The 25,980-nt window shown below is 46.7% G+C and overlaps 1 protein-coding gene across 1 annotated transcript in view; it reads left to right on the forward strand.

The window, feature by feature from the left end:
* FAM227A (family with sequence similarity 227 member A) overlaps positions 1-25,980 on the forward strand; it is a 59,801-nt gene that overhangs the window by 16,700 nt on the left and 17,121 nt on the right. Inside the window, exons 6-12 of the mRNA XM_025881556.2 lie at positions 1,400-1,501; positions 2,212-2,316; positions 4,217-4,340; positions 8,188-8,292; positions 10,606-10,685; positions 19,725-19,812; positions 24,842-24,936. Coding sequence (XP_025737341.2) covers positions 1,400-1,501; positions 2,212-2,316; positions 4,217-4,340; positions 8,188-8,292; positions 10,606-10,685; positions 19,725-19,812; positions 24,842-24,936 — 699 coding nt within the window. The remainder of the gene's footprint in view (positions 1-1,399; positions 1,502-2,211; positions 2,317-4,216; positions 4,341-8,187; positions 8,293-10,605; positions 10,686-19,724; positions 19,813-24,841; positions 24,937-25,980) is intronic.

Genomic DNA, 25,980 nt, shown 5'->3' on the forward strand with positions numbered 1-25,980 from the left:
CCAAGAAGGAATTCTTGATGGTTTCTTTACCAGTTCCTTGGTGGTTTATTAAAGCACGGAGACAGGGCCCGTGGGCGGAAAGAGCTGCTGCACAGGGCTGTGAGGGGTAGCTGATTATATATACTCAGGAGTTGGGGGAGGTAAGGAAAAGGGAGGTTTTCAAAAGGATTTTCATATGTTAAGGAGGACCTACAAGATACTGGAGGCCTTGCTATTGTCAAGTTAAGGCATTAACATTAAGATAGTTGGGAACTTCCCGGAGGAACATTACATTTTGCCATCAGTGGGTTGCACGTTATAACGGCATTTAATTGTATCTACATTTCCTTCTGGAAGCTAGGTTATTGATAGAAATGCTTTGTTCTTGTAGATCGCTAAGCCATTTGTAAACTGAGGGAGGCTCAAGTCTTGCAGGATTCTGATCTCTGTAAGTTGTTTTTCCTTTCCTTAGCTTTAGGGCAGCCAGGAGTGCCTGAGGAATGTCACAGATACCCCATGGGGGGAGTGAGGTGTCAGCTTCTGCTTTGTCCTCAGCTTGCCTTCTGTTCCCTCATCATATATATATATATATTTTAAAGATTTCATTTATTTATTTGAGAGAGAGAGAATGAGATAGAGAGCACGAGAGGGAAGAGGGTCAGAGGGAGAAGCAGACTCCCTGCTGAGCAGGCAGCCCGATGTGGGGCTCCATCCCAGGACCCTGGGATCATCACCTGAGCCGAAAGCAGCCGCTTAACCGACTGAGCCACTCAGGCGCCCTGACATATTATTATGTTATTAAGGTAGTAGCTTTGGAATCAGAGTAAGGTTCAAGACCATGTTGCATCACAATAAAGTCTGAATTTTCTGCCCCTCTGAGTTCACCGATAATTCTATTCTGATTTTAGGCTTACTAGGAACCCAGCAGAATCTCTTGGTCCAGTGATTTGCATTTGTATAGTATCTGTGTTTGCTGATCACTGCTGATTGAAGTAGATGAGAGCTTGGGGCAGGGACCTGGAGTTAGAGATTTCAGTCCTCGCTCTGCCACTTGCTGCCTGTATTACTTTGGGCAAGTGACTTCAGCTCTTTGGTCCTCAGTATCCTCATCTGTAAAATGGAGATTATCATAGTGGTTAAATGAGAGCATGTAAAAAGAGCTGGAAAGGCAAATAGTCTGCACTCTCTTTAAAGGGTAAGTGTTGTTTTTAAGTTGACGCCAAAGTCTGTTAATTCCAGAGGTGACTGGAGGGAAGATGGTGTGATTAGTAATAGTAAGCTGTGGAACGTAGGAGGAAAGGAGGGTCTTGGACGGAAAGGATTATGAATCGGCCTGGGGCTCCAGGTGAAAAATGTTGGTTTTGTTTTGTTTTGTTTTCAAAAACAACAGCAATGATAATGTGAGTTGTTTTTCTTCAAGTCTTTCTGTTCAGATAGAGAATTAGAGAAGTTTCTGTCTTCTCCTTCTCCAAGAACCATATGGCTGGATAGCTTCTGGTGGATCTTTCATGAGAGGTACCAGGTAAATGCAAATCTGATCGCTTCTCTCCCTTGCTCAAGTTATTTTTCTGTGGAACAAACCCTAACCTCTTTAACGTGGGCTGGAAGCCTCTCTGGTTCTGTGGACCACCCCCCCGCCACTGGAGCCCCATCTGCCCCCCCTCCCCCGCCTGGCCCGTACATCCTGTGCTTCAGCCACTGCACAACGTTTTGTAGCCCCAGAGCATTAGGAACTGGTCCCAGTCACGTGGCTGGTCTACCACAAGGCGGGGAGCAGAGTCAGGACCTCCCTGCCCAGAGTTTGGGCGCTTGCTTCAACAGTCTGCTCTACGCATAAATCTATTTCATAAATCTTCTAAAAATGAGTGTACTATTTCATAAATAACATGAGGTTAAACATCTCAAGAATAATATTCCTAAACACGAGAGAAGTAGCTATTTCAGCATCTCAGCCGTTGCCCGTTAAAACCAGGGGCTCTAGGGGCGCCTGGGTGGCTCAGTTGGTTAAGCGACTGCCTTCGGCTCGGGTCATGATCCTGGAGTCCCGGGATCGAGTCCCACATTGGGCTCCCTGCTCAGCAGGGAGTCTGCTTCTCCCTCTGACCCTCCCCCCTCTCGTGCTCTCTATCTCTCATTCTCTCTCTCTCAAATAAATAAATAAAATCTTAAAAAAAACAAAAAACAAAAAACCAGGGGCTCTAGTAACTCCTTCTTCACTTGTATTCCTGGTAGCCCAACAAGGAGATCCAGAATGAGCTGTTTGACCGGATAGCCCAAAACTACGCCTTTCTCTTGTTGTATGAATCCAAGTCCCACTACGAAGAGGCGCTCTTAAAAGTGAGCATCAGGCACCATTTGGAGGAAAAAAAAATCACACTAGCTATCTCTTCGTTTCTAATGCCAATAGAATGCCCTTAACGTTCTTTCTGTGAGGCAGTAAGTAGTAGGTTGTGCTATATCCATACCCTGACTTGTAATGCAGCAGTTACAATAAATAAAGTGGATCTATATATGGTATATTTTAAGTGAAAAGCAGAGCAATTTATAGAACTCTGTGTTTAAAAATGTGTATGTGTATGTATATATGTGTGCCTATGAATAGAAAAAAAAATCTGGAAAAATACGTACCAAACTCTTAGCGATGGTTATCTCTGGGGAATGAGGTTGTAAGAGACTTCCTTTTCTATTTTATGTATTTCTTTGGTATTTAAATAAGCATGTAATTTTAAAAGTATGAATATATATATATTCACAAAGACCGATTTAACTACATAAATTATTTAAATTACCACAGTCAGACTTAAAAGGCCAAGGAGAAACCGCAGAAACCACGTGGCACATACATCACACAATGTAAAGAACTCTTACAAATTGGTGCGCCTGGCTGGCTCAGTCAGCGGTGCATTCGACTCTTGATCTCGGGGATGTGAGTTCGAGCCCCATGTTGGGTGTGGAGATTACTTAAGTAAATAAAAACTTAAGAAAAAAAAAAAGAACTTATACAAATCAATTAGAAAAAAATGCAACACCCCATAGACCAATTGACAAAGTACATAAACCAGAAATTCACCAGGGAAGAAATACAGATGGGGGGAAAAAGTTCACCCTTAACAATAGTCAAACGTACCAATTAAAACAATAATCATTTGCTACCCCTTTTTACCTGCTAGATTGCATGGATTAAAAAGTGATTCCCAGGGTTGTGAAGGATCTAGGGAAATGGCACTCTGACAGTCTGAGAAGTGACTTGATACATTTTTGCTACCAGGTGCTTACACTAATTAAGTGCCCGCCTACCAAGTCAATTAGATTTTCTGTGCCTCAGTTTCATCATCCATAAAATGGGGATAATACTGCCTCGCTCACTGGGTTGTCCTAAGGATTAAATGAGATGATGTTTGTAAGGCACCTGACATATCCCCAGCACCTGAGAAGCCCCCAGTGCATCATAGCCACTGTAATTACTATCATGATGCCATCTTCTGGAGGTCATAATTGAATACTCAGGAAAAGCTGCTTTCCCTTAGGCTTTACACAAATTTTTGACTGCCTGCTATGTGCCACAGAGGTAGGTTAACAAATAAAAATTATTCCACATAATTTGTAATGTAAAGTCTTAGAAACGAGACAACATCCACTGATGGGGGATGTAGAAGTAAATTTTGGTATGCTTACTCAGCCCAATATTATGAAGGTCATTCTTGGGGAAAAAAAATTCCCAAGAGTTGATAACAACCCGAGGAAATGCTTATACTATATATTGTTAAATGAATAAGGCCGGATTATAAATGTATAATTTGCGATCAACCATGGTTAAGAAGGACCAACAGTACCACCTATGCACAGGGAAAAAAATAACAGCAGTAGTACCACCTGTTATCTCTGGGAGGAAGCAAGATGGGCAGGTCAAATGTATCTTGTCCTCTGGGCTACTCTTTGGCCAGGTGGCAGAAGGGGCCGAGCCACCGACCACGAGCAGAGGAGCTGGGGGTGGGGGGGAGGTTGCTGGTCAAGCATCTCATGAGGTTTGAGGTGTGGTCCTCAGGTAGGGTAAGGAGTCCTCCAAGATGTGGGCCAGCAGCAGATGGAAATTGCGTGCCCCCATGAATGGAAGGCAGTGCGACATCAGGTAAGAGAGTTTTATCACAGATCCTTTCTGCAGTCAGGAGCTCTTTTCTGGGTGTGGAGATGGCCAGGATGTTGCCTGAGCTCTGCTCCCCCGCTCCCCCGCCCCCAGAAGTTGCCATCGCTGCTGAGTAAAGCCGTGTACACCAGCTTCTGTTGCTGCTTCCCGCAATCCTGGTTCAACACGCACGACTTCAAATCGAGCATCTGTAACACGATGAGCCTGTGGATTTCAGGTAAGAGGGGGCTGCTTCGTTCTGGGGAAAGCGATTCTGGAAACACTTTTCTGCCTGAGCCTAGGTGTGTGGTTTGCCATCACATCCTTCACTGAGGCATTTGTCCTTTTTTCTTGCTGACATCAAAGGAGGGAAGGGGTGTGGTTAGAGCCTCCAGGAGTACTGATTTCCCTGCTTACACACACACACACACACACACACACACACACACACACACACACCCCAAAACAGTTATGAGACATTCCTAGTGCCCAGTGATCTGCAGGCAGCAGGTTTCAGCAGAGGTTAGTTGGCCATGTGCTGTGGACTGATGGATTGGAGGCTCAGGAGCCCCAAAGCAGATGCTGGTTGGACGATTCCCCCCTTCCACTCCCCAGTGACCCCATGTGGCCTAACCGAGGTCCCCTTGTCCCTGCCACACACCATGCCAGGCTGATGTTTGCTTTTAACTACTTTTCACTCCCGTTCCCTACTCCCCTCCTCTCGACCTAGCTTTTTTCTAAGGTTCTTAACATCTACTACCTATTGAGAGGTTCCTGTGTACTAAGTATTGTGCTAAGTAAGCACTTCTTTACATTTCCTACTGTCTTGGGGGTCTCCAAGTTCAGTCCCACATTAGGATATTTGCTGGGAGAACTCAGAGTCTCAGCGTGTAGTTATATTCACGGCTAAGATTATAGCAGTGTAGTGAGGATACGCAGCCAGGGAATACTCTTAGGGGAAAAGACAGAGTCTGGAGGAACTCGTGCGCAGGCTTCCTTCTGCTCTCTCCCTTCTATGAGGACTTGGGCAGAGCACTCTCATCCCTCTGCAGCAAAGATGTAGGAACACGTGTGATATTTCTGCCCAGGGAAGCCTACTAGAGACACAGCACCCAAGGTTTATATTGGGGGCCAGTCACGTAGACACCTCTGTCTATCATATACCAAAATTCCAGGAAAGCAGGTGTTCAGCCGAAGCCACACCGTTTTACAGATAGTCTAGGCCCAGTGAGCCATTCTAATCAGTTAGGGAAGAATTTCCTCCCAGCTGTATTGTTATAATTGACATATAACATTGTGTAAGTCTAAGATGCACAAAGTGAGGATTCGATGCATGTACGTATTGGGGAATGTTAACCATAATAAGGTTAGTTAGCACATCCTTCACACATAATTACCATTTTGTTGTTATGGTGAGAAGACTTAAGGTCGGGGCACCTGCGTGGCTCAGATGGTTAAGCGTCTGCCTTCAGCTCAGGTCATGATCCCAGGGTCCTGGGATCAGGCCCCACATCGGGCTCGTGGCTGGAAGCAGGGAGCCTGCTTCTCCCTTTCCTTCTGCCTCTCCCCCTGCTAATGCTCTCTCTTTCTCTCTGTATCTCTTTGTCTCAGATGAATAAATAAAATCTTAAAAAAAAAAAAAAAGACTTAAGGTCTACTCTCAATAAGCTTTGCTTATTTTCAAGATTGCTTTGGCTTTCAGGGTCTTTTGTGGATCCACACAAATTTTGAGATGGTTTTCTCTACTTCTGTGAAAAATACCACTGGAATTTTTCCTTTTTTTTTTTTTTTTGAATTTTGATAGAGATTGCATTGAATCTATAGGTGGCTTTGGGTAATATGGATATTTTCACAATGTTAATTCTTTTGATCCATTACACAGCATATCTTTCCATTGATTTGTGCCTTCCTCGATTTCTTTCATCAGTGTCTTATAGTTTTCAATGTATAGGTTTTCCACTTCCTTGGTTAAATTTATTCCCAAGTATTTTATTGTTTTCGATGTTATTGTGAGTCGGTTGTTTTATTTTTTTTTCATATAGCTCTTTGTCAGTGTATAGAAACCCAACTGACTTTCATATGTTGATTTTGTATCCTGACAATTTCCTGAATTTGTTTATTAATTCTAACAGTTTTTTTGGTGGACTCTAGGTTTTTCTATATACAAGATCATGTCATCGGCAAACGGAGACAAATTTACTTCCTCCATTCTGATTTGGATGCCATTTTTTTTCTTTCTTTTTTCTTTTCTTTCTCTCTCTCTCTCTTTTTTTCTTTTCCTTTCTCTCCCTCTCTCTCTTATTTTTTTTTTCCGTCTAATTATTCTGGGTGGTGAGAGTGGTTAGAGTGGATATTCTTGTCTCATTCTTGGTCTTAGAAGAAAAACTTTTTTCATCACTGAGTATGTTATTAGCTGTGGGCTTGTTATATGTGGCCCTTATTACATTGAAGTGTGTTCCCTTTGTGCTCACTTTGTTGAGAGTTTTTACCATGAAAGGATGTTGAATTGTGTCAAATGCTTTTCCTACGTCTACTGAGATGATCATGTGATTTTTATCTTTCCTTTTATTAATATGGTGTATCACATTGATTTGTGGATGTTCAACCATCTTTGCATCCCAGGGATCCATCCCACTTGATCATGGTGTCTGATCCTCCTAATGTGCTCTTGAAATCAGTTCGCTAGTATTTTCCTGAGAATTTTTATGTCTACAGGCCAGGATATTGGCCTGTAGTTCTCTTTTCTTGTAGTGTCCTTATCTGGCTTTGGTATCAGGGTAAACCTGGCCTCATGAGTTTGGAAGTGTTCCCTCCTCTTCAATGTTCTGAAAGAGTTTGAGAAAGATTGGAGTTCATTCTTTAAATATTTGGTAAAATTTGCCTGTGAAGCCATCTGGTCCTGAGCTGTCCTTTGGGAGGTTTTTGATCACTGATTCAACCTCCTAACTCATTATTGGTCTGTTGAGATTTTATATGTCTTCATGATTCGGTCTTGGTAGTTTGTATACTTCTAGGAATGTATCCACTTCTTCTAGGTATTAGGGAAAGTGGTATCAGTGTAAGGAAATGTTTACCAGCCAACTTGCAGATGCTGGCCAAAGGCCAATCTTGCAAGCGAGATTTTCCAAGGATAAGCAGCCTGGGCCTGCTAAGTCTTTTTGGCACACCCATTTAATCCTCTTAACATATGCAGAATCAAAGAGGTCTAGCAGCAAACAAATGGGGGAGCAGGCATTCAGATCCAGGCTGTCCCACTGCAAAACTAGGTCTTTGACCACTATGCCATCCTGCCTCTCATTCTCTGACACTTTTATTTCTGTTTCTCCTTCCTATTCCCCTTTTTGTCCAGGGCTGTACCTCCTTCCCTAAACTTCCTGTCCACTTACCTTACTTTGTCCAATGGAGACAGCATCTTTGCATAAGAGTTAATTTCTCAAGTAATCCTTGGTCTTTTCCTTTCTAAACCAAAGAACTGAGGGAGACAGTGGAGTCCTTCTAACATCTGAGGGTCCAGGTTCCAAGAAGCCAGGACTCTGAAACACATGGTTTGCTTTATAAGAAAAACATTAGCGCCATTAACATCACCATCAAATATTTAGGGAGAGCCAGTTTCTGGTTAGCCAAGTGTGATAATATGTTGAGCAAATACTTACTAAGCTCCTATTTATCACATGCTGGGTGCGGTGTAAAGCCCCCGAGGTGCAAAAGTGAGTATGATCCAGGTCCTGCGCTCAGGGAGCTCATAGTTCAGCAAGAACAGAGGAGATAAGCAGGAAAGGAATGATTACAATGCCTTCCTATCTGTACAGCACAGGGTCAGGTGCCCTGGTGTGATCCAGTCGTCAGACCCACGCTGTTGGGGGGCAGGGCGAACCTCACCATCTATTCTCCAGAGGAAGGCACCAAAGCCTCCCACAGGGGAAGTGGCTCCCTCAAGGCCACAGGGCCACTGTAGGGTGAGGCTAATGCTAGAAGCTCTCCCCTCCCCAGGACCAGCGGCGGGGGGGGGGGGGGCTCTGTCTTCTGTTTTCTGCCTCCTTTCTCTTTTATGGAAGTTTTCATGATCACTCTTCATTCTCTGTTAGGTATCTACCCTTGCCTACAGAGCTATAACAGCTGGGACTATTCAGAACTGGATCCAGAGAGATACTGGAGAGAAAAATTAATTTTGCAGAGAAGAATGTTAAAGAGTAAGCTACCCCTTGTGCACTTGGCCCCCTGTGCCCCTGCCCCACCCAGCTGCCATCCAGTTGGGACAGGGCAGAGCCTTGGTATTGAAGTACTCAGGCCAGTTTCCCTCTCACACTCCCCCACACTAGCCACCAAAATGACTGAAATGCTATTGCTTAGAAATTATAGTCAGGGGCGCCTGGGTGGCTCAGATGGTTAAGCGTCTGCCTTCGGCTCAGGTCATGATCCCAGGGTCCTGAGATGGAGTCTCGCCTCGGGCTCCTTGCTCAGCGGGAAGTCTCCTTCTCCCTCTCCCTCTGCCTCTCCCCCTGCTTGTTCTCTCTCTGTCTCTCTCGCAAATGAATAAATAAAACCTTAAAAAAAAAAAAAAGAAATTATAGTCAGCACAACCTAATTGCTGGGATGTAGGGGTGGAACCCGGTATTATACCCATGGATGTCAGAGACTAGGTATCTTCTGCTCTGGGCCAGGCGCCATGCTGGCCTCTTTAACCTTTTAGTTAATCCTTACAACAACCAGCTCAAAGACACACTAAATCCATTTCACAGTCAAGGACAGTAGAGTTCAGAGAAGCAAGTTGCCCAAGGCCTACTTTCTTATTGCCGCAACAGACGCGTAAAGGGCTCTGTGCGCCAGGCAGCCACGCTCCCGTGGATTAGGCCCGGCGGTGGGGCGTACAGGCTGAGGCGGCGCGGCGGGAGGTACTCAGCCCAGCCCTGAGAGGGTCAATAAGTGGCACGTAAGCTGAGATTGGAAGGATGTGTATTTTAGGCAAGTGAAGGGAAGAATTACTGTTCCAGGTGGAGGGAACAGAATGTGGTAAGACCCAGAGGCATTCCTCATGGCAGCCGTGAGAGGACTCTAAAGGGTAACCAGCCTGTGGGTGACCAAGCCAGGATCAAACTCAGGACTGCAAAGCCAGACAGACACAATGCTGGGTTAGGTGGATGTTTGCTCCAGGGGGTGATGTCTACCCTTTTCATGGGGCCCCCCAGGGATGCAGCGAAGCCCTATCTTTAATAGGTCAATAGGACCCAGGGGGCAAACAACATCCACTAATGAAGTCCTTTAACAACCCAGGACCCTTTGGAAGTGGAAGACAGGAGTGAGAAAATAATTTTTCTCTTAAATATCCTGAAAACAGCCCGGGCTGCGAAGAATGAGTCTGAGCACAAAGCTCTACCCTGGTTAGCAATAAAAATAAAGCTATTGCACACTGACTCCATTCTTTGCACCAGCCACAGTTTGGGTTCTTTTGTGTCCTCCCACCCGAACCTTATGAGCGAGGCTGTTACCCTGATCTTATAGCAGGATTTAAGGTGCAGAGAGGTTCCTGTGCCCAGGGTTTCCCGGCACAGTTGGGGGCCAGGATTTTGCCCAGACGGGCTAATCAACCTCCTGCTCTTGTTAGCTGGTGGTCTCTCTGGCCAGTGACCGTGGTCTCCCCCCTCAGTCTACCTCCCTTAGGGAAAGTGAGGCCACTCAGCAGGTGGGGGGCCTCCCGAGAGGCGGTACAGTCCACACCATGGTGAGAGCTTCCTGACCCTGGAGGGGCGCTGGCAGAGCCTCCCACATGCTGGCCTAGGACAAGCAGTGTCAGCATCTCTGGATGGGCTGACCACGCCATGATCTATGAGCGCCGTCCAGTTTGCAAAGCACTGGTCCACGGCATAGGGAAGGCAGTCCTCAGAGAAGAGCATGGCTGTACTTACTGGGTGGAAATGCTCATGGCCATACTTCCTCAGAGCCAGGCACTTTCATTGCTGCTTTTCTAAGCATTTACGTTCACTGACGCACTCAATACGTTTGCTTTCCTAGAAATCACCATGGACACACAGAAGTTTCAAAGTGAAAAAAAATATAACCTGTAAACTGTAAACCTTCAACTTTAATGACACTCCCTGAGGCTGAGAGATTGTTACTTTAAGTGTTTAATCCAACATTTATTCATTTTGATGTTTCAGGGTTTTCAGTTTTTTGTTTTTCTTTTGAAGCCAGTACTTTTTTTTTTATATGGGTTGAGTGCTTGCCCTGGATACTGGCCTCTGCATACATTATTTACTTTAATTGGTTCACCAGCCCCACGAGGTAGTTTAATATTCAAACCTTTAACGGGATCAGAGAGGTTAGGTAACTTGCCCAAGGTCACTCAGCAGAGGTAATGACAGAGGGGCTCTGGTTTGCCTGAGGTCCATTGTTCTACTGTTGCTGTTGCCTCCAGGGAGGGGGCTGTGTCAGAACTCCTGGTCTGCAGCGTCACCTCCGGACAAAAAGGGACTGAGGGACTGAAACACATTTTTTCTTTTCCCTAGAAAGAGAGTTTTCTTTGTTCACGTCTAAGAGATGTATCTCCCAGGGGCGTCTCCAGAACAAGAAAGTTCCCTGCCCTAAGGTGAGTAGAGGGGCACAGACCCAGACCCCCTTGCATCCCCAGAAGCTTCAATGACTTCTAGTTGGTTCCACATCGCTGCACTCCCTGTCCATCATCTTGGGAGGGGTCCTGGTGGTCCTCTAGATCTGCATGCATGAGCAGAGCACCAAAGGGTCACAACAGAAATGCAGTGATTGGGGGGTAGAGGGGATGGAAGCAGTTTCTAAGTGGAGGCTCAGCTCCAAAGTGTTTTCGTAGCTTTTCCTATCACTCATCATAAACCCACACCTGGCTGGCATGTCTGAAGCAGGAATGATGTTAGGGTTCAAAGCCGCCGGCTTTCTTGTGAAAGAATTCTTGAGACGTTTTGGTGCAAAAAGACACAGGGCCAGGACCCGTGGGCAGAAAGAGGAGGGGTCGTGAGGAGTGGCCCATGATATACTTCCAAGTTGGGAGGGTTAGGGATAGCATAAGTCTCTGAGGAATTTTGGAAGCAAGGTTTCCAGGACCTTGAGAGGGCTGGCTATTGTTGGGAAAAGGTCATTTTACAGTCTAGTAAAACCTTAAGTCACAAGGCCCTTCAGAGGTGTATCAGTGGGTGTTATGCTTGGGGGATGATTGCCGACATGTATCTTGGAGGAGTAGAGATAAAGGAAGTTTCCAAATAAATTTTTATATGTTAAAGTAGACTCATAGGATCCTGGGGGTCGGGCTAAGATTGCCTTTTGCCCTTCGCAAAGTATTAACATGGAGGAAGGCCAACTGCCTGTTTCAAGTCAGTGGGCTGTAGGTAGTCAGGAAATTTAATTTTTTCTGCCTTTGTTTCCCACATCACTCTCACACCAGCTTGCCCCTCTCTGCCTTGCCCTGTGATGTTCCTCCTAGGTAGCTCCAACACCACCCCACTCACCTCTCCCCCCCCTCCCCTTCCCTCCCCTCCCTACAGTCCAGTTTGAGCCCCTTCACCAATGCAGTAGGCTCCTGGCTCCCTCGGGCTCCCCAGAACCCCTGCTATCTTTTCAAAATGCAGATCTAGTTATAAGGTCACCCCCGGGCCCCAGCCTACTCCCCCATCCCAAACACCCTCCCCCAGCCCAAATGAAAAATACCTCCCAAACTTCACCTTGGCCTCTGTACCTACCACCCCTCTGGTCCCAAGTAAGCTCCCTCCCCCCACTGCCACCCACATGGTCAGCATCTCCTCCCACTGGTAACATGAAACCTGCCAAACACTCACCAGCAAGGCGTACTTTTTCCGGAGAGCTGGAAAAAAAAAAAATGCCTGGGAAAACCATGAATGAGGACTTCTGCTGCCCGTTTTTATAAGTAATACATCACTGGCACCCAGCCGAGGTCACTCGTTGACTACTGCCTTTGACTATCTTTGTAGAGTTGAGTAGTTGTGATGCAGACTTTAAGGCCTGCAAAGCTGAAAACATTTACCCTCTGGCTCTTTGTAGAAGGAGCGGGGTTCATCCTTCTATCTCCGCTGAGGCCCTCAGGGAGCGGGGTTCATCCTTCTATCTCCGCTGAGGCCCTCAGGGAGCGGGCTTCATCCTTCTATCTCCGCTGAGGCCCTCAGGGTCCGCAGTCTCCACCCAGGTCAGCATTCTTGTTCTACCCACTCAGTCCTCTCCTTCCGAGCTAGGGAATTACTGGGTCATTCACTGATCATGGTTGTCTCTCCCCCTAACTAAGCTGTAGACCGCCGTCCTCATTTCTAATACCCTGTTTCGTCCTTACTAAGTACCTATGAGGTTTGATTCATTGTCAGACCAGCCTTTCCCCTCTGTTTGGTGCAGAGTTGGGGGTGTTTCCACCCTGAAATGTTCACCCAGTGTTTGGAATGGGTGAAAGTTGTGCTTTGTGGGAAAAAGGCTGCAGGATGACCACTTTGAAGAAAACAGGATGTGAGGACACTTGGGGATCTGGAAATGGATGTTCTTCCAACTGGCCATCCCAGTATTCCTTGGAAAGTCTCTTGTGGCCCCAGAGGGGTTGAAGGTCTCTGGTTAAAACCCTGCTCTCTGTTCTGAAGAAAAGATTCATGGCATACCCCGTCCTCTTCAGTTTCAAAGGGGGAAAAAAACACTTTACTGATATTATAAAAATCTAATAGAAACAGAAAGAAAAGGGAAATCCATGCATAGGTGAGGACAATAGTAAGCAGTAAAGGAGAAGACTTGCTTTCTACAGGTGTGAAGTGAGTATGGCTGCAGTAGGGCCTTCTCCCTGAGCTGCTGAAGACTGCAGCCCTCGAGACGGTGTGGCCGGGCTCCCTGTCACTCCGTGGCCACACGTCCCAGCTGGGCCCTCGGCACGTCCAGGCTCCCCTCCCCCCAACCCTTATTTCACTTGGTCTCCCTTTCCAGAAGTCTTGCACCGCGAGCAGGCTTTTCCCCTGGCCCTCTGCTAGGAGCAGCCAGCTGGAAAGCCCTCACCTTCCTACCCCGAGGCGACTGCCCCCATCTGTACCCTCACTGTCCGCCAGCCCCCTGTGCCTATGGAGGAAGGGCCCTGCCGCACTTGGGTCTGGACCTCGCCCCCTGCGGCGGCCCCCCCCCCCCCCCGCCCCCGTGTCTTGCATCATCAGTCTTCTCCTGCTCTGTTGGGTCGCTGCCATCGTGGAACAGTCCTGCTCCGGCACCTCAAACCTTTGCCTCTGCACCATTTCCTGCCACCCTTCCCAAAGCCTCATCCGCACCCACGGATCCTGCCTTCAGTGTGGCCTAGCAGCGGCTCCTGCCTCCGGGGCCCCAACCCTCATCGGCTCACACTCTAGTCCACGTCACGTGGTTGGCTGCTCCCACCTTCTTGAGACGCTTTTTTCTCTTGGCTTCTCTTGTCTATGTTGCCAGAGTTTTGCGAGTGCCTTCCTTCCATCCTGGCCCCTTCCCCTCTACCTACATATTCTTCCCAAGTGGTCTCATCTGGTCCTCTTTTGTGGTTCAGGAACATAGGTGAGGTTTGGTGCCAATGACCAATTGAGACGTCTTTGGTGCAAAGCACAGGACAGGACCCGTGGGCAGAAAGACTGCTGCCCGGGGTCTTGAGGAGGGGCTGATTATGTACTGGGGAGTTGGGGGAAGTGGGGAAGTGAGGAAAAGGGGGGTCTCAAAATTACTTTCATATGCTAAAGAGGACCTACGGGATAATGGAGGCCTTGCCATTGTCAAGTCAAGGATGTTTACACCTCCTAGCAAGGCATTAACATTAAGATAGGTGGGAGCTTCCTGGAAAAATGTTACACATGTCCCACCCAGGAGTGGGGGTGGGGGGAGGTTGCAGGGTGTCAGCTTGTGCTTTGCCTTCAGCGAGCCTTCTGCTCCCTCATCACTCTGACTTTAAATGCCACCCATATGCCAGTAACACCCAGATCGCCCTCCCCACCCTCGTGTATCCAACTGCCCCCTGGGCCTCACCGGAGGGCTATCTCAATGATGAAGTTTTGGAATGTTGGTGAGGCTCGGTGGGGTGGGGTGGGGTGCGGAGCCTCCGGCCAAGAAAGAATTCTTGAGATGTCTTTGGTGCAAAAAGGTGGTTTTGTTAAAGCAGGGGACAGGCCCCGGGGGGCAGAAAGAGCTGCTCCGGGGTTGTGAGGAGCAATTGGTTATATACTATGGGGTTGGGGGAGGTAAGGGTTAAGGGAGGTTTTCAAAAGAACTTTCATATGCTAACAAGGACCTACCAGATCCTGGAGGCTTTGCCATTGTCAAGTTAAGGTTGTTTTCCCCTCTAGCAAGGCATTAACCTTAAGGTAGTCGGAAGTTTCCTGGAGGAATGTCACACATGTCCCACCCAGGAGTTGGGGGCGTTGGTTTACAGGGTGTCAGCTTGTGCTTTGTCCTCAGCTAGCCTTCTCCCTTATCCTCAGCATGGCTGGGGGGTGGGGGGTGGGGAGGAGGAGTTTGCCGATTCCCAGCAACCAGCGTGAGGGCTGCGGCCTCCGCCCGGGCTCCTTCCTTTTACCCTTGGCCCCAGCCCAGAGCGACCTTGTCACACACGTGCCGCGGATGAGATGCTTCTCCGCTTAAAGCCTCCGGCAGCCTCTCCAGTGCCCTTGGCAGGCGCTCCCGCCCCCTTAGCCTGCCGCGGACTGCCCTGCAGAGTCCGGCCGCCCCCTCTCTGCCCAGACGCCTCGCATCCTTTCACTCCGTCGGCGCCAGACCTCAGCCCGGTGAGGCGGGTCCTGACCGCCCAGCTACTCTGTCATCACGGGGCTGCTTTAACGCTCTGCATGGCGCTTGTCACAGGCTGCTCTCTGCCCTGGGGACTTAGGATTGTTCACTGTCTGGCTCCCTCTATTAGAATGTCAACTCCAGGAGGCCAGGGCCCATTTTCTCACTCTTCTCTCTCCAGCTCCTAGGAACGGGGCCATCTGTGTGAAGTCTTGGTCCCGCGCTTAGCAAATAACGGTGCTCTCTCTGCAAGTGTCCGTCCCCAAGAAGCGGAGACAAGCGGGCCCTGTAGACGGCTAGCGGTCCCTGGGAGGCCAAGATCACGTTATTTAATGTTTCTGCACTGCCTGTCACCACTGTGTAAAACAAAATGTATTTTCTTTGTACCGAAATACATAAAATCTTCTGACAGTTATTTCCGAAACGCAGCTAAAGATTCCATTTTCTGCCCCAGAAATAGAAAAAATCAAATGCTTTCCAACAGTGAAAGGAGCTGAAGTCTACTGGGTGAACCAGGATGCACTGGTGGAATTCCACGGTGCGGACAGAGCCTCTCCCTTGTCTTTAGCAGACGCACTTTCCCATCTGCTCACAAAAATAGCTGTCTGTGTTCAAAATATGTTTTTCAATGGCAACAATCTGTCTTAAGAGTCGGCAGTTAAGTGGCTTTAAGTCTGACCTGTGGTCTGCCCTTCTCTTCCCTAGTGTTAGGGGTTTGCCCCAGTGGGAATGAAAAAGCATCTAACGGTATATCTGCTTCTGCTTTGAGGTTCAGCTATAAATAAGGGCTCCTACCTTTTAAAGGCGGGGTCCTTCATTCATTTAACAAATAGTAGAGAAGATTATCCAAGAACGTCTTTATAAGGAGGAATCGTTGGGGCACCTGGGTGGCTCAGTCAGTTGAGCGTCCGCCTTTGGCTCAGGTCCCCACCTCAGGGTCCTGGGATCGAGCCCCGCTTCGGGCTCCCTGCTCAGTGAGGAGTCTGTGTCTCCCTCTCCCTCTGCCCCTCCCACTTCTTGTGCTCTCTCTCACATAAATAAAATCTTTAAAAAAGAATATATACATATATATGAATCATCATCAGAATTCTTACCTGCAAACAATGGAATCTGCTCCAGGAAGAAACGTATTCAGGGAAAACAGTGGTGCACCGCTCCCCAGGGAGGGTCGGCGTGTTAGTTTCAGAGGCCATGCCACCAAGAACGACGCCCAGGCCATCCCTCCTCTGCAAAGGGACACAGCTGTGCCCCGACCAGCGTTCCTGGGGACTGGGAGTTCAAAGCACCGCTTTGCTTTTCCTGTCAGCAGTCTTCCTGAAACTGGAGTCTGCGTGGCGCTGCCTCATCATGTTGGTCATTTATACTTCGAAGTGTTGGGCAGGTGCAGCGCATCTAAAGGGTAGACTGTAGGTGAAATGTCTGCATCCCAGCCACAGAAGAAGCTGGGGGGAACAGCTTAAGTCTTTCACGTTGGGGCATGGGTCTTGTGTATACGGAGAAGGAAGGGTACACGTGTGACAGATAACACCACCAGAAAGAGCCATTTGGGCTGAGAACCAAAGGCTGAGGAATCAGCCATTAAAAGAGTGAACGGAAGAACCTTCCAGAAAAAGGGAACAGTGTGTGCAAAGGCCCTGAGGCAAAAACAAAAACAAAAAAACCTTGAGATATTCAAGGAACAGGGAGAAGGCCAATGATACTGTCACCCAGCCCATGTGGAAAGAGTGGCAAGAGTCAAGGCTGAGGAAGTAGCAGGGGCCACCAGTTCCTGTACAGTTGGGAGGGTCACAGTAAGGAATATGGATATAATTTAAGTGCTGCGGGAATCCATTAAAACAGGGAGATGACACCCTCTGATTTATATTTTACAAGATCCCACTGTCTTCTGAATATGGAGAATGTAATAGAAGGGGACAGACGACCAGGGGACAGACGACCAGTTAGGAGGCTTTTGTGGTTGTCTCAGGAAGAGAAAGTGACAGCAGGTGGTGAGAGGTGGAGACCTGAGGTGTGTTTTGGAGCCAGATCTTTCTTTCTTTTTTTTTTTTTTTAAGATTTTATTTATTTGTTTGAGAGAGAGAGAGAGAATGAGAGATAGAAAGCACGAGAGGGAAGAGGGTCAGAGGGAGAAGCGGGCTCCCTCTCCCTGCTGAGCAGGGAGCCCGATGCGGGACTCGATCCCAGGACTCCAGGATCATGACCTGAGCCGAAGGCAGTCGCTTAACCAACTGAGCCACCCAGGCGCCCTGGAGCCAGATCTTTCAACAGGTGCTAACCGATTGGCTTTGGGAGTGGGGAAGGGGGTAGGGAAAGTAAAGGAAGGGGCCAAGGAGGCTTGCCAGCTGTGTGGCTTAAGCATCTGAATGGTACCGTTTATTCAGAGGAAGAGTGGAGCCTTTTGAGGTAGGGGAAAGACACCAAGAGTTCAGCTTTGAACTTGTTACCTTAAACACACCTGTGAGAAGTATGGATGCAGATGTCACCTAGGTAGTTCCATCTACAGGACTAGGCTTTGGAGAAGAGGTCTGGGTTAAAGTAAGGACAAGTCCTACCCAAGGTGTCCATATTTGTGACACAATATGGGATCTAGGAGTGAAAGACCACCATGGAGCCCTAGGTAAAGGCAGGAAAACACACTAGCTTGGTGCAGGAAGATCTAAAGTTCCCTCCAGGTGATGCCACCTCTCAATTGCACAGCTTTCATCAAAACTGAGCCTCTCCAGGGGCGCCTGGGTGGCTCAGTTGGTTGAGCGACTGCCTTCGGCTCAGGTCATGATCCTGGAGTCCCGGGATCGAGTCCTGCATCGGGCTCTCTGCTCAGCGGGGAGTCTGCTTCTCCCTCTGACCTTCCCCCTCTCATGTACTCTTTCTCTCTCTCAAATAAATAAATAAAATCTTAAAAAAAAAAAAACTGAGCCTCTCTGTTCTTACCTGCAAAACGAACTTCACAACTGTTACTCATTCTTGCAGATTCAGTCCAAGGACAGGAAATGCCCGAGATTGTTCAGTCAGGTCCTATTGGAATATCTACTGATTTTAACCAGAGATTTCCCAAGTTCCAGAGCATGGGTACAGTAAGGGTCATTAACAGTAATGACCCCAACTCCTCTAGCTAATGCCCATACCTGCTAATACCAGGTCTGTAAAGCCCAGTGCCCTCCCAGACACTTCTGGGCAGCCCCAGATTGCATCCTACATTGGCTCAAAAAAGGCTCCCTGGCCTCCCTGGCTGCCCTGTCCCATCACAGCTGAACCCTCAGCATGGGGAATCTGAGCAGCAGGGTGAGCACGTGGGGCAGAAGGGTTCCATCTCCTCTGGGCCATGGTGGGGAGGGGATCCCAGACCCGTCTTAGCTTACCTCCCACCTGCACGACGGTTGCCTTGCCTCTCAGCTCAGACGTGGTCACTGGTCACAACCCAAGAGACTAGATGGGGACGTGTCCTCTCTAGGCCTTCCAACACCCTTGCAAGGCAGGTAATTACTATCTTTATTTGACAAAGGAAGCAATAGACTAAGAGGCGAACAACGTAACCCAGGCCACACAGCTGACCTCAGCTGACATCCGGACATGGTCAGTCTGAGCTCCTTCTACACCGCCCAGGACTTACACCCAGGATTGGAGTCTAGTGAAGTGCATTTATTCTCTGCTGGACTACAGATCTCTCTGAGGCCTGTTAACAAGGAGCTGTGATGCTTCATCGAGCCGGGAGCGTTTTCTCTCTGACACATCCCAGGACCCATTTCAATGCTATAAAAATCAGTAGCTGTTGGACAGCCAGCTGCACAGGACACGAGAAGTCCTTTCAGTGCGCTTCCCATTCCAGTATCGTATTTATATAAAAGCGAAGTGGTTGTTGCGGCTGGTGGACTGCTTGTCTGCCGTGTGGTGGGCCATCTGTTCAACATTGCCCAACTCCTCCTCATCCTTAAAGAGAGAACAGAAGTGTCTTCTCTCCTTGGAAGCTCTCCAGCTCTCCCCCAGACAGAATCAGGCGTTCCCCACCCTGGCTTCCGATGCTACTCTGCTCGCATGGCTTGCGGCAGACTAGTAGTTGTCCCCCAATATCTGAGAACTCTAGCTGCCATCTTGGACCCTAAGAACAAGGCTCCTATCTTAGGAATGTTGTAATCACGAGATGGAAGAAGTCAGAGTCCCTAAGGATTTCTCACAGCAGAAATACCATATTAGCCCTGGAGTGCCCAACTTCAGACTGTTATGTGGGAGGGAAATTTCTACCTAATTGGAACCACTGTCATTCTGAGTCTCTGTCACTCACCCCAACTTACATTACCCCTCTAAGAAATAGGTGAGACTTTCCACCCCTTAGCGTAACTGTCTATTTCCTGCTCTCTCCCGGAGCTTGAATGGGAGCTCCTCTGGTTAGGGCCTATAGGTTCCAGGGTGTGCCCACTGGCAGACACGGAGGTAGCTGTTCAGTAGGATGTCCCCTAAGAGGGGTGTGGTGAGTGAGTGTGTGAACAATGGCAGTGATGCTCACAGAACACTTTCCATGAGTTGCCACTCCTGCGTTTTGCACGCATGCGCTGACTTAATCCTCCTAAGGACCTAGGAGGAAACCAAGACCACCGAGAGGTTCAGGGACTTGTCCAAGATTAGCGGCTATTTTGAGGGACTGGACTGGGACTGGCACCCTGGCCTGCTCCATCCCCGGCACCTGCATTTTCCACTTCTGCCACCTCTCGGCCATGCTCCCGGGTTGGAGGGCTGCATGCTCAGGCCGTACTGAACGGTCTCCCTCCACATGTTCTGTCTCTAAGAACAATGAGAAATGTCTAGGGGATGTCATGTACGCTGTCTGTATTCCTCTCACAACCAGTTTTACTAAATTTATTCTTTTTTTTTTTTTCCTCCCCTGGAGTCTCCTGGTATAAATTCAACCACTGAGAGAGACTCTTCGGCCAAGAAGAATTCAGCAGATAGATCACAAACACAGAATGCCACAAAAGGTACATTAACTACCTAAAAGGGAAATGTGGGTGTTTGACTTCATTATGATCTCCCAAGCTCTAGGTGATTGGGTTTGTTCAAACATAATTTGCCACCCTAGTTTACACCTGTAGTTCTAGCCTGGGCCTTGGCAACAAGTAATATCTGAAGAGAGGACAGAATTGTTTTTCAGGAGGCATCTGCGTGGCTCAGTCAGTTGAGCATCTGCCTTTGGCTCAGGTCCTGATCCCAGAGTCCTGGGATCGAGTCCCACGTCGGGGCTCTGTGCTCTGCGGGGAGCCTTCTCCCTCTGCCTCTGCCTGCCGCTCTGTCTCTCACGAATAGGTAAATAAATAAAATCTCTTATTTTTTAAAGATTTTATTTATTTATTTGAGAGAGAGAATGAGATAGAGAGAGCATGAGAGGGGGGAGGGTCTGAGGGAGAAGCAGACTCCCTGCTGAGCAGGGAGCCCGATGCGGGACTCAATCCCGGGACTCCAGGATCATGACCCTAGCCGAAGGCAGTCGCTTAACCGACTGAGCCACCCAGGCGCCCAATAAATAAAATCTTAAAAAAAAAAAAAAAGAATTATTTTTCAGCTCAACAAGCCCTGATTAAGTTCCACTTTGATGATGATGAGTTCAGCACAGTGCTAATATCTGTGGGGAAGAGAGATTGTTAGCAATGGAAGAAAAAACTAAGACATGATTATGGCCTGCTCCACCCCACCCCCTGCGGCCCCATCAGAAACCAGCATTTATTGAGGTAGGAATTGATTTCTGTCTAGGTGTTAATTTATGAAGGAGACTGAATGACTACACAGAGAGGCCAATGCCTTTGAAATAAAGGTTTGCTAATCACAGTTCTCCTAGAAACAGAGGCCCAGTGCGTCATGCAGGGCCATGGGAGGAAGCACCAGGGTCTGTCAGGAGGCAGAACGAAGGAGCAAGGGGAAGGCATGGGCCTCGGCCTTTACCGGGATTTCTTTACAAAAGATTAGGCATGTAAGGGTAAAGAGGTTAGGGTTAGCTAGTTTGAATGATTCTGGTGGGCTCTGGGGCATAGGGGCTGTCCCTAGTTGTCTGGCACCTGGCCTCGGGGTGATTTAGGGCAGGGGGGAAAACTGCCTTGGTGTGGGAGAGTTAGAGAAGTGGGTGGCTCAGAGCATGGGCTCTAGGTCATAGGGGAAACGTGAACAACTCTGGTCATTAATTTTGCCCGGTAACTACTGGATGCCAAATAGGCAAATACAGAACCTAAGAAAACAAAGAACAGGAACTCTTAAATCATTCTAGACAATTGCATACATGTCATCATTATTCCAAAAAATTAAACAATCCATTTTCTTGATGGAGAAATGAAGGCTCAGAGTATGTGAGTTATATTTCAATCAAACTGTTATTAAAACAACAACAACAACAACTTGGGAACCCCTGGAGAGATATAGCCAGATTCCAAACAGAGGTATATTCGTAGGAGACTCTGCAAAACATAAACATGCAGTTGACTCTTGAACAACACAGGCGTTAGGGTTGCTGATCCCACCACTCAGTCAAAAATCCAAGTATAACATTTGATTCCCTGCAAAACTTAACCACTAATAGCTTACTGTTGACTAGAAGCCTCACCAACCACATACATAGTTGATTAACACATATTTTGTATGTTACATGTATTATATTCTGTGTTCTCATAATAATGTAAGCTAGAAAAAAAGAAAATGCTATTAAGGGGATTATGAGGAGGGGCACCTGTGTGGCTCAGTCAGTTAAGCATCCAACTCTCAATCTTAGCTCAGGTCTTGATCTCAGGGCTGTGAGTACAAGCCCCACATTGGCCTCCATGCTGGATGTGGAGCCTACTTAAAAAAACACAAAAAAACCCCGACAAAGGCCAATTGTATATTCAATTCATGAAGACCCATGAGTCAAAGAGGAAGTATCAAAGAGACTTAGAAAATATTTTGAACTGAATGAAAACGAGACCCTTTTTCTAACATAAGCATTTAATGCTATAGCTTTCCCTCTGCACACTGAGGCATTTCACAAACGGTTTGGATATGGTCTTTTAATTTTTATTCAGTTCAGATTGTTTCTACTTTGTAGCTATTACGAAGAATGTTGCTGTGGGCATCCATGTACAAGATTTTGTGTGCCATATGTTTTCATTTCTCTTGAGTATATGTGAACCAAGGGGTGCAGTTGCCAGGTCATATGATGACATTTTGAGGAACTGCCAAACTATCCTCCAGAGTGATCATCATACACAGAGGAGAGGAGAGAAATAGTCTATTATATATACTGTATATAACCATATATATATATATAATATGTGTTATATATTTACTATGTATATTATATATTTATTGTATGTAACCAGATATTTATAATTTGTTTTTTTCCCATTCGTCTTTTTTTTTCCTTAAGATTTTTATTTTTAAGTAATCTCTACCCCCAATGTGGGGCTCAAACTCAAAACCCTGAGATCAGGAGTCACATGCTCTACCAATTGAGCCAGCCAGGCACCCATTTTTTTCATTATTCTTGAAGTTCCAAGTTTTCCTTTGGTACCATTTTCCTTCTATGTGAAAAAAAAACCCAAAAAACAAAAGCGCTTACAATAGGCCTGTTGGCAGTGAATCCCCTTTGTTTTCTTTCATCTGAGAATGTCTTTATTTCACCATAATTCTTTTTTTTAAAGGTTTTATTATTATTATTATTTTTAAAGATTTTATTTATTTATTTGAGAGAGAGAGAGAGAACGAGAGGGAAGAGGGTCAGAGGGAGGAGCAGACTCCCTGCTGAGCAGGGAGCCCGATGCGGGACTCGATCCCGGAACTCCAGGATCACGACCTGAGCCGAAGGCAGTCGCCCAACCAACTGAGCCACCCAGGCACCCAGGTTTTATTATTTTTTAAAATTTATTTATTTGTCAGAGAGAGAGAGTGAGCACAAGCAGAGGGAGAAGCAAGCTCCCTGCCCCAAGGGTATCTCCATCCCAGGGCCCTGGGATCATGACCTGAGCCGAAGGCAGACGCTTAACCGACTGAGCCACCCAGGCTTCCCTTCACCTTCATTCTTGAAGGATGTTTTTTCTGGATATTCTGGGTCGCCAGTTCTTTTCTTTCAGCCCTTTAAATTGTTCCACAGCCATCTGGCCTTAATGGTCTGATGGGAAGATCCAGGCATTTACACAGTCTCCCTTTTGTGTAATGCATTTTTCTCTGGCTGCCCTCAAGATACTTTCTTTGTCTTGGTCTTTCAGCTGGTTGATTACAATGTGTATGGGCGTGGGTTTCTTTCGATTTAACTTGTTTGGGGTTTGTAGAGCTTCTTGAACCTGTACATTTCTGTCTTTTGCCAAATTTGGAAAAGTTTTCAGACATTATTTCTTGGAATAATTTTTTTTGTACCATACTCTTCGTCCTTCCTTTATGGACTTTGATGACACAGATGTTACACCTGTTGATATTGTCCCATAGGTCCCTGAGGCCCTGTTCATTTTTTCCAGTCTTTTGTCTCCACATTGTTCAGAACGTGTGGTATAATAAAAAACAGGTCTGGTCTTTATCCCCAGTTCCTGACACAGAGTTCCTAAAACCCTTAGAGTTTCCCAAGTGATGGGAGTGTCTTTTGTTATTCATAATGAACGTCTTTTCAACCACACCTGAGTTTATGCTAATAAAATGACTCAGGTTGGGGCTCCAGTGGGCTTCAGGATGGGCTCTCATTACCAGAAAGACCAAACATGAGTAGAGGATGGGAACTTTCAGCCCCACCCTCTCCAGCCTCCAGGGAAAAGAGAAGGACTGGAGATTGAGTTATAAAAACTCTTGAACAGTGTTGTTTGGTGAACTTCCAGGTTGCTGGGCACATCAGTGTCCTGGGAATGTGGTATGCTGAAGAAGGTATAGAGCTTCCACACCCATACCTTGTCCTATGTATCTCTTCCATCTTTCTGAGCTGCCTTTTTTAAAAAAGATTTTATTTATTTATTTGAGAGAGAGAGAGAGAGAGAGAGAGAGCACAAGCAGGGGGAGTGGCAGAGGGTGAGGGAGAAGCAGGCTCCCTATGGAGCAGGGAGCCTGACGTGGGGCTCGATCCCAGGACCCCACCGGGATCATGACCTGAGCCAAAGGCAGATACTTAACCAACTGAGCCACCCAGGCATCCCTCTGAGCTGCATTTTTTATAATAAATCTGTAATAGTAAATATAGCACTTTCCTGCGTTCTGTGAGTCATCCTAGTGAATTATCAAACTTGAGAGTGCGTCATATGAACCCTGAAATTTGTAATAGACTGGATAGAAATGTGGGTAACTGGGCATCCCATTTGAGACTGGTGCCTGAAGTGGAGACAGTTTTGTCAGACTGAGTTCTTTAACTTGTCAGATCTGAGGCTAACTCTAGGTAGATTTGGAACTCAGCTGAATTGTTGGAGACCCAGTTTATATCAGAGAATTGGAGAATTGGTATAGAAGAACCACACATGTGGTATCAGAAAATACCACACAAATTGGATAATTTCTTTTTTTTTAATTTTTTAAGTTACAATTCAATTAATTAACATATGATATTAGTTTCAGAGGTAGAGGTCAGTGATTCATCAGTCTTATATAATACCCAGTGGTCATTACATCATGTGCCCTCCTTAACGTCCATCACCCAATTACCACATCCCCCCACCCCTTTCTCCTCCAGCAACCCTCAGTTTGTTTCCTATATTAAGAGTCTCTTATGGTTTGTCTCCCTCTCTGATTTCTTCTTGTTTTATTTTTTTCCTCTCTTCCCCTATGATCCTCCCTCTGTTTCTTAAATCCCACATATCAGTGAGATCATATGATAATTGTCTTTCTCTGATTGACTTATTTCGCTTAGCACAATACCCTCTAGTTCCATTCATGTCGTTGTAAATGGCAAGATTTCACTTTTTTGATGGCTGAGTAGTATTCCATTGTACATATATACCACGTCTTCTGCAATACACGCTTTCTCATCACAGCTGAAAAGCTCTAATGATCCTCTTCTTGTTAACATTGCATTGACAGAGCATCATGATCAGACTCTGGTCTTGAGGAAAGCTACAAAACTAGTCAAGAGGAAATCAGAAGCAAGAGAACTTGAGAATATGCTTCCCAAGCAGGTGAGCACATGATTGGAAATTTAATAGTAGAGATGATTTAAGAGGGGCTAGGAGATCTGGTGAGAAAAGCCAGCACTGTGAAGATGTCAGGGTAAGAACTGGGGTATTTCTGATTATAGACTAGGGTGATACAGTCAGGAAATCTCCCAAGGGTAATTCCTGGGTGAGGTAGGTACCAGTTAGTTGAGTGAGCGTTTCATCTGGATTTCTCCAGGGATTTAAGTTACCTGCTTGGAAGTCAGGAGCCTTGGCATAATGGAAAGAGAGCACTGAGCCTCAGTTTTCTACTCTAGAAAATGGGGATGACAGTTCCTAGGTCATGGTGTTCTTATGAGGCTTACCTGAGGTAATGATAGTGTTCATGGAATGAACACTTACTATATGTCAGATATTAAACCAAATCTGTATGTGCAGTATATTTTTTTACTTTCACAGTTCTCTGAGATAATTACTCCCGCTCTTCTTTAGTTTATTAGTGAGGGAAGTGATGCTCAGAGCATTGTCCAAATTCACAAAGCAAATAAATAGATAAAGCCAAGACTTGCATGCAGATCTGTCTGACTCTGAGCCTGAGCTTTTCATCTCTGAGCTTTGCCATTAGCAAAGTCCCCAGGACTTGAAAGGCCCTGGATTGATGTGTGTTCTCTCCTCTTCTCCTCCCCTCCTCCCCTCCCCTAACACTTCCCCACAAAACTCTGCAGATGGTCAGGGCGCCTGGGTGGCTCAGTCGGCTAAGCAACTGCCTTCACCTCAGGTCATGATCCTGGAGTCCCAGGATCGAGTTCCGCGTCAGGCTTCCTGCTCAGCGGGGAGTCTGCTTCTCCCTGTGACCCTCATGTGCCTCTCTCTCTTTATCTCATTCTTTCTCTCAAATAAATAAATAAATACATAAATAAATAAAATCTTAAAAAAAAAACAACTCTGCAGATGGTCGTTTACATCAATGGCACCTTCAGAGTTCTTGAACCTTCTCATTTCTCCATATTTTACCGCTGCCTATTTCCCCTCAGTATTTAGGAATGAAATTTTGAGAAGTAGCAGGAC

Source organism: Callorhinus ursinus, unplaced genomic scaffold (assembly GCF_003265705.2).
Source record: "Callorhinus ursinus isolate GAN/ISIS: 27379988/994484 unplaced genomic scaffold, GSC_fseal_2.0 scaffold48, whole genome shotgun sequence".
Lineage (NCBI taxonomy): Eukaryota > Metazoa > Chordata > Mammalia > Carnivora > Otariidae > Callorhinus > Callorhinus ursinus.